The 9,496-nt window shown below is 34.0% G+C and overlaps 1 protein-coding gene across 17 annotated transcripts in view; it reads right to left on the reverse strand.

The window, feature by feature from the left end:
* The window catches only part of Eya1 (EYA transcriptional coactivator and phosphatase 1), a 328,770-nt gene that overhangs the window by 45,438 nt on the left and 273,836 nt on the right, over positions 1-9,496 (reverse strand). For all 17 annotated transcript variants that reach the window (XM_063257446.1, XM_063257454.1, XM_063257445.1 and 14 more), the window contains one exon: positions 7,662-7,751. In XM_063257446.1, coding sequence (XP_063113516.1) covers positions 7,662-7,751 — 90 coding nt within the window. The remainder of the gene's footprint in view (positions 1-7,661; positions 7,752-9,496) is intronic.

Here is a 9,496-nt window from a genome sequence, read left to right on the forward strand (position 1 = left end):
GTATGAATTCATTGTATGCAAAGATATGGACAGCTATTTAGAAGAAAACAAGAGAATGTGATAGACAGTGAAGATCATTTGTCTTGCTTTGAAATCTGTGTCTCTTACGTTGTTTCCTTATGATATGTATTGTTGTTTAATTTTACCCTCTTTAAAATAAAATTAAAAAAAGAATTCCATAATTCACTAAAAGTCTCAGATGTGTAATTAATACAGATGGTATCAACAACTTATAAATTCTCATTGCCAAATGATCATCTAGAATTTTTAATTTACTTATTTTTTCCTTGTGTTTTACTCTTTCATATTTAACTGTTTAATTTTAGATTGTAATAGTAAGTCAGTCCATTTCTTCACTTTAGGTCTCTCTGAACTCACTCTTCTCTCTGTAGTTGGTTTAACATCGCTGTTATGCAGTATCAAATTTCACGTGATTGTAGAGGCACAAAACACTAATATATCATTGAGCCAGACACTCACTCACCAGGTTTTGTTAAAATTTTCTAATTATTGTTTTACCTTTCCAAATAGAACTCAGAACAATTTTATCAATAACAAAAAAGAAAAGGAAAGAAAGCTCAACTATTCAGATCTTCTTTTATATCTCTCAGTATTGTTATAGTTTTATCATATTTCTCAAAGTAGTTTTACATAAAGTACTCCTTATCTTTCATTTTCTGATTATTTTGTGTTTGTGTTATAATTTCTGCTGAGCTTTAAAAATTATTTTTCTGTACATTATCTAGTTCTTATATAGGAAGGTGATTGATTTTTACATTTAATTTTGTATCCTTTCACATTCAAAGCCTATTGTTACATAATTCTAAGAATAGTCCAGTTGATTCTCTTTAATTCTCTACACCTGTCAAATCTTTTATAAGTATCAATTACTTTAATTATTTTCATTTCATCAATTATAGATTATGTCTTATTGTACTTCCTCAAATTCCTGGAACGGTGTGGAATAGTAGCATTGACAGTGGGTCTTCTTATTTTGTTTCCACTTTAATAGCAATTAGTCTGTATTCTTTTACAGCCTATTACAATCACTGGCTGCTGGTATAGAGTAAATGTCTTTTATTAGTTGATGCTACTACATATTTTTGACTATTAATTTTTGATAAATATTAAATAAGGGAAGTCTGAACATATTTTTAACCAGATAAAATAAACTGAATCTTATGAGGGATGTTAAGAATAGGAAAAACAATAAAAATTATTAGTAACAATTATGGGTAAAATTACAGGCATTGCTTTATTTTGGCCTCAGTTGCAAGACAGCTGAAACAAATTCAATACAGTTTATCATGTCTAATAATCCTTTGTCACTTGAAGAATTTACTTCTTCCCTTAAGCTATGAATCAACATATCCAAGGAGGTGAAAGATCTCTATAATGAAAGCTGCAGAACTCTGAAGAAAGAGATTGAAGATGATGTAAGAAAATGGGTAGACATACCCTGTTTTCAGGATGGCAGAATTAATGACATTAAAATAGTTATAACCAAAAGTGACCTACATATTTAATGACATCTCTATTAAAATACCAACAATATTTTTCTATTAATTAGAAAATTTAATTATAGAATTTCTATGGAGCCAAAAGAAACTGAGAATAGCCAAAGCAATACCGAACAAAAAGAGCAAAGAGGGAGGCATCACAATTCTGAATTTTAAGTTATACTAATAAGATCCAGCATGGTACTGGCACAAAGACAGACATGTGGACCAATGGAACAAAATGGAAGGCACAGAAGGTAGCCCAGGTACCTTCAGCTATCTGATTTTTGACACTGGGGAAAAGATGGGTTTTTTTTTTTTTTAAACACAAGGTACTTGGAAAACTAGATATCCATGTTGAGAAGAAATTAGATTCCCAATCTCTCATCTGTACTGAGATAAAATCAAAATAGATCAAAGACATAAATATAAACACAAAAACTTTGAAACTGCTGTAACATACATAGGTTAAACATAGATATAGGCAAAGTTTTCCTAAAAAGAACTACAATAGCATGTGAAATATCAAGAATCAACAAATGGGATCACATCCAATTAAAAAGCTTCTGTGCCACAAACGAAATCAACAGAGTGAAGAGTCAACCTACAAAATGGGAAAAAAGTTTTACCAGCTACTCTCTGATACAGAACTTATGTTCTAGAATATACAAAGAACTAGAAAAAATTAACCTTCAAAAACAAATGACTCTATTAAAAAGTGGCAAAATAAGCTAAATAGATGCTTCTTAAAAGAAATACAAATGGCCAACAAGAACATAAAAAAGTTCTAGCAAATCAAATCTAAATTTCTAGCAAATCAAAACAACTCTGATTTTTTCATTTCACCTTAGTCAAAATGACTATCTTCATGAATACAAAAACAGCAAATTCTGGCAAGGACACAGAGGGAAAATGAGCACTCTTACATTGCTGGTGGTGAGGTAACTAGTACAGTGCTATGGACATCAGTGTGAAGATTCCTCAGAAAACTAAAACCAGAAATTCCATTTGACCCAGTTATAACTCTCCCAGTGTAATTCTGAAAGAGTTGAAGACATTATACTGTAGTGATCCAGTGCATACCCGTATTTATAGCAGCATAATTCACAATAGCTAGACTCCGGAGCCAGCCTAGGTACTGATCACCAGACTTATGGGTAAAGAAAACATGGTACATATACCCACAACAAAATATTGTTCAGTCACAAAAAAGAATGAAACCATGTCATTTGCTGGAAAATGGATGGAACTGGTTCCATATGCTTAGTGAAGGTTAGACATTACCTGGCTTCTCTTAAATGAGAAACCTAAATCATAATTGGATAGAACAGTGAAGTAAAGCATAGATCAAAGAAAATAAAAAGGCATATTTTTTTGGCATGTGGATGAGGGTCAGAGGAGGGAGAATGGAAGGAAAGTAAGGGGATAAAAATTATAAAGATATGCTACACACAAGTACCAGTTCCCCAAAACCAATATACCTATTGAGTATTGCAGAAACACTAATAATAAAAATAGAAAAAAGTTAATATGTACAAAAGGTGATAGGAGGCAGCTTCCAGAACTAAAGAAATGTGGTTTCCAATGTTTGAATTCATCACACAAAAATCCAAAATACCAAATATAAGAACGCTAAGTACAGAGATGGCGGAGACATATATCGTGCATATGTGTACGTATAGAGGGGTATTTATGATTGGGATGTAATTACCGGTGTGCCCACACACTTTCATACCATGGTCTTTGACTCGTGGAAAGGAGAAAAGCAGAGAAAAGCTTGGGCCTTTCCTGTAGCACTTTCCTTGCCAGAGCCTTCTTTGGCAGCTGAAAACCAAGCTTACGGTATCCACAAAGCTAGATGCTAGGCCCTAGAGTTTCTTCTTTATTTATAGAAAATAAAGCACTTTCTAGATAAATGATACTTATATAATTTGGATATACTTATATTTATGTAATTATGTGTACCCAATTCAAATATTCAACTTCTGGATTAGGTTTTTTTTTTTTTTTTTTTTTTTGTCTTTTTTGAGACAGGGTCTCACTATGTAGTTCAGGCTGGCCTTGAGCTCACTTTGTAGCCCAGGCTGGTCTTGAACTTGCAATGATCCTCCCACCTCAGCCTCCCGAGTGCTGGGATTTGAGGTGTGAGCCACCATGCCAGAAGGATTAGTTTTAAACATCTTATGTTTTTGGAGGCAAGAGTATTTGGTCCATGTTTCACTGGAAATCAATTAACATTGACATAACAGACATTTTTTTCTCCTAGCTAAAAGTAAATTTCTAAATAAAATGTATTAAAACATTTAATACATGACAATGTGGGTTTTACAATAATAAAGCACTATTTCAAATTTTAAAACTGAATTAAAACAAGGTGCAAACTCACTGCTTTAAGAAAAATCACTGTAGCTTATTCTCTGGAATTGGTGGTATAATCTAGATACTACCCACAAAGCATTTCACCTTGTCCTTTGATTCATCAAACCCAGACTCTAGTGAGACTAGAATCTTTGTGTGTCAGATATTCTTAAAACACAATATGTGAAACTAAGAGGCCACAGGTGTAGATACTTGAAAAAAACCACAATTGATATGGGAATTTAGAGATGCGAAGCCCAAGCAAGGATGGCAGTATCCATACTATAAATTCTGACACCCAAGAATCAAAGCACCTTTTGGTATGTCCCAACTAAACAAGGCACTAGGACAGGGAAGAGACGAATTCCAACACAGCTTCACACTTTGCTGGTAAGTGTGATGTGTGTGTCAGCTACACATGCCTGACACAAAAAAGGGTCCCCACTATTCACCCTAATCCTATAGGAGTAAATGTGACCTGGGAGCAGACACACAGTTCCTGCACACTGTGCAAGGCTACCATGTCAACTATTCCAGTTAGGATGGCAACCATAAGTTCAGTGAAGTCATATTCCTTAGCACTAGGCAGAAAATGAAAATCCTACATAAGCATAATGCTTTATTTTTCTTTAGACATATCCATGTTCATAAAACATTTTCTTTTAGCTGGGGAAAAGTCTAGCTGGAGAACTGACCAGCAGCAGGTTAAACTGAAACATTACATTGCTGAAGGTCTTTCCCCACTGTCTGCAGACTGCTTTTCAATTACACTCCAACAGAAAGAACTCTTTCTCCATTCAGTCAGCAAGAGTCACACTTTTACTAAAGAAGCTGGAAAAAAAATCCTCCAAATCTATACTGTCATTCATAAAAAATGACTTCCATATAAGCGCCATCATATTGCACACGGAGCCTTTTTTGTAAAATGATATGCAGGACGTTAGTCAGACTTGGAAATAAGAAAGCCAGAAGTGTGCTACGGAATGGACATCTAAACCTGTCTCTGGTGGGGAAAATATTACACCCTATGATAATTACATCTCCCTGTCACTCATGTTCCTTAACAGTCAAACATTTCTATATACAGAAAAACAAAAATTTTCCTTTTAATTTCTTACCTGAAAAAATAATGTAAATTATGTCTTTTTTTAAATGAGAAAAGTCACTCAGTGAGATGACAAGACTTAAAATTTAAATGGTTAATATTTTTATTTCTCAGAGTTCATGAAGATATTTCTAAATGCCTTTAAAAATTATACCCTAAATTTTCTAACTCATATCATAGTAAACTCAAGCACATACTTTGATGATATAATAAATGTTACTGGAAGTCTCTTATATAGAGTATTTCATTATTCAGAATGTTTTGTGAACTAACCGAATTATACAGATAAGCAGCTGGCAAAATGGTAAGATTTTAGAAAAAATCAGTGCCAATGTCAACAGTTTGGAAATCACACTCTAGCCCAACCAAGAGATTGGTAAACTTCAACCAAGTGATTACTTGCACTATGGACCTTAAGAAGCTAAATGTAATTTACATATATTAGAATATTCATATCCCCTGCCACTACATATTGCTAATGAGTTTGTGAAGTCATTTCCATCATTTCTGCCTGATGAGATAATTTTGGTTTCTTAAAAGTGTTATGCCAATAAAATTATTTTGCTGGGAAATATTTTTATTTTTTAATTTGAAAGAAACTTATACTTACAATGTTCAATCCTAGGATTGTTGAATTACAGAAACATGTATAAAGTGAAAGACTGAAATAAGTATGAGCAGATTTTTATTTTTGAAATATTATGCAAATAAAGAGAAAATAAATGATTCCCAAAGACAGCCTCAATGAATCTTTCAACAGTACCTTAATTGATGCCTTTATGCTGTTCTCAAGTAAAATAACTGTATGTTTAACTTTTGCGAGACTATGAACTTGGATTCTACACTAGTTTTTATCTATTTTGTGCATTATATTTTCAATCTTTCCTACTTTACTTCTAATAAGAAATAGTCCTCATGCAAAGAACAGAATCTGGTATCAATGATTACATAAACTAGTATTCTTTTTTCATAATTTGAATTTATGAAAAAGTTTATCTTTTATATCTTAAAATAGAACCTTTAATATGTTTATTATTTTGATCTCTATGTACATCAGTATGAATGCCAATTAAAATCTGGTTATATTACATCAAAAGTGAGTTTGGAAGTCTTCTGGTCTATATTCCGAGTTATTTATTTGCCTAACATCTCATTTTGTCACAACATAACTTTTGTACTGAATAGATAAACTCTGGCATTTTTTAACTTCAGCATTTTTAAGAAGGTAGAATTTAAAACAATAGCAAATTGCTTCTAATTTCTTCTTGATGGATGTCATTACCAACTATTAACATCAACAAAAGTAACTAGGTTGTACTCAAAACAAAATATCAACCTAGTCTGTATCTTTAGAAACAAATGGAAACTTAAAAAAGTAATTATAATACAGCAGGAAAACATAAGATTTTTTTGTGCTGCTTTCTTGTGAAGTGAAATTCAACTATAAATTAGAAACAGCTTTTGAAAAGAAGCATGATTAAAATTTTATAAGGACAATTCTGAGCTTGTCACACACTTAGACTATTTCGACCTTAAAATGTCTTACATATAATTTCCTTAAGGGATGCAGGCACTTTAAAATGTAGAATATTTTTGCATTTCTCTTCTAAATGTAAAGATAAATATTTTGCTAAGGAGTGGGGAAAATAAAGCACATTTAAATAATTTTATTGCACTGGAAGTTGCCAATTCATCTGTGAGTAGTCTCATTGCAGATGAAAAGAAATCAAAATATGGGACAGATGTTGAACAAACCGCATTTAAGTTCTGTCACACACTGGCATTTTTCAAATGATTTTGGCTCATCTATTAAATAAGGTGCACTTTGCTTGATTTTGAAAAGGGAAACATCAGGAAATATTTAAAGGCCAATTGCTGCCAATTAACTTTGATCAGTAAAAGTTCTATTTGAATCTTTCAGATTCTTCTCCTGTCTGAAATAACATACATTTATAAAGTCTAGCAAAAAACAACTTGATGATTAATGCCTGTTGGCAGCCCTACCACAAGCTTGCTTAACAGCAGAATTTAAATAAACAACTGTCTCTATTAAAAAGGGAGTGAAATGTAGTTATAGTCATGTTTCCTCATAATGGAGATATGAAAAAACAACATTCTTTATTCTTAAGAATTCTGCTAACCAAGATCATTGTTTGTTAGTGCCCATAACACATTTAGCTAGCCATCTTATAAAAGTTTTCCCCAAGGCATAATGTGCTAATAAAATCAACAGAAGTTAGAAGAAACCTTAGCAACCCGGACAGCAGAGGTCTGACTTCAGTATTTTCCAAACAACTGAACTCGCCAGAAAAGCATTTGACCTCATACATTAAGTCTGACATGACAGCATCTTTAAGTATGATGAATTCTGTTGGGTTCTAAAGGGAATATATCTTGACAGTGATTCTGAAGCTAGCCAATTATGAATGTAGCTTCTGGTCATCAACAGAGCTTAATATTTAGAATTCGTGATATAAACATTAATCCTAATGATCATATGGGATCTAACTCTGGAACTCAATAGTTAATGTATACCAAACAGAAATCCCATGAAAGCAAAACATACTGTAATATAATCAATAATTAATTTCTCACTAATTCTATTTATTTCAAAAGGTAGCATCCCACTGTTATTTTAAAATCCATCATCTATTTTCAGATATAAAAATTACAGTATGCATGAAACAATTAGAACTTACTTCTAAGTCGTTAAAGAATAGATGTGTGTCTGCCAAATTGAAAATCATTTCTTCCATTCGTAGTCCAAGGGAAACTGAAGTGGGTGGATCCTAAAAAAAATATTTTCAGGTCAAGCACTTACAAACACATCAGTTTTCATGAGATATAGAGTTACATTAAAAGGGAATCAGCATCAGGAATGTAGAAGGCAAGAAACACACAGGAACACTCCAGCTCCGTTTGCTTTTGGTGTGCATGATTTATTCTGTGTGCAAACGTCAGTGACTTACTGTTTAAAAGTATCCCAACTATTTTGACTACTTCGCATGAAGAATAAATAATTTACTGTATGAAATATGACAAAAAGTAAGATCTAGGACTATTCAGACACACAAAGTAGAGGAAATTCAGCTTCACGTCTCTGTTTCAGGAGACATTACACCATAGTACATCATGAGCATCTAAAAAGTACTGCCACAAATATCAGAAAATATACTATAGATCTCAGAAACGTTGTAATTAATAATTTTACTTTATATAATGCTTCTGTATCATTCTTTGTACTTTTTCAGGCTGTCTGGCAATTTCGAGCACAGTCCAGGTAAAAAAGTAGTGGGCACGGTGCCCACCTGACACTAGCCCAAGGGACATCCAGGTTACACGACAACCCACCAAAGAGCTGGGCAGGGTAGCATTCCACAGTGTCTAGGGACTTCTACCTAACACGTGAAGCCTTCACACTAGCATCAGCAGTCAGTCTGACTGCACAGTTCGTATTTTGGCAGCATCCACTGGTACTGACATGAATTTGGGGGATACATAGATATATGCATTCTTCATGGTATTTATAACTTATAAAACCCAGGAAGCAACATGGTTCAGGATTGAATTCCTTCATACTAAATAAAGAAGAAAAACTTTTCTAGAGAGAAAATGTACAAGTAACATGTTTTTGAAGGTTTTATTGGCATTCTATATATATACCTTATGTGCATGACATTTTACTTTTTCCAAAGAATAACTTACATTTTTCTTATCACAATAATTTTGGGGGATAAGTATAGAATTTTAATTAAGAGAAATTATGTCTTAAGGCAATTCACCAACCCAGCAGGTGTACTTTGTATATCGTTGAGCCCGTAATTGCAGCCCAGAACTTAAAACTCAAAGAAAATAAGACTCTCATCCTCCAGTACTGCCCAACATAAACTATGCACTATCTGTATTGTCTCCCAAACATGCTACCTTCATTTCAAATCTGAAGACTTGTCTGTGTCTTTTGTTTTGCTCTTCATATGCATCGAATGCCTGCCATGTCCTTGAGTATCTACCCAAGTCCCATCTCCTCCTGTGTTCTGGGTCGCAGTAAGAAGTGGGAGAAGAGACCTCGGTTGGGGCTCAGGCCTTACCTTTGCTCACCCATAGAGTAATAACAATTTTGCTTTTCAATTTGGCACAATCATGTGTGTTTGCACACCTAGCAGAGAGCAGGAACCTAGGATGCAGGGGGGAGAGGGAACCTAGGAACAACTGCCACAGGCCAGCGTCTGTGGCCAGGCAGGGGAGCCAGCACCTTTGCCCGCAGCATGCCCTACCCTTTGCTTTCCAGGATATCCAAGGAAGAAGGGCAGAAAACACAACAGGATACATCCCGAGCCTTATCCTGAGGGTTTATAAAAGGACAGAGGGCAGATAACGACACAGAGGCTTACTGAATGTCTGAGCAGCGTGAGAGACACACCTGAAAACAGTTCCCTCAAATGCCCTGTGTGCTGGGTGATTCATATTCCATGACTTTCTTAAACTGTCCATGTTTAATACCAAGTAAAATCTATACAATTTCATAGATTATAGG

This window comes from Cavia porcellus, unplaced genomic scaffold (genome assembly GCF_034190915.1).
Source record: "Cavia porcellus strain 051 isolate PalLab524CR breed Dunkin Hartley unplaced genomic scaffold, mCavPor4.1 scaffold_10, whole genome shotgun sequence".
NCBI lineage: Eukaryota > Metazoa > Chordata > Mammalia > Rodentia > Caviidae > Cavia > Cavia porcellus.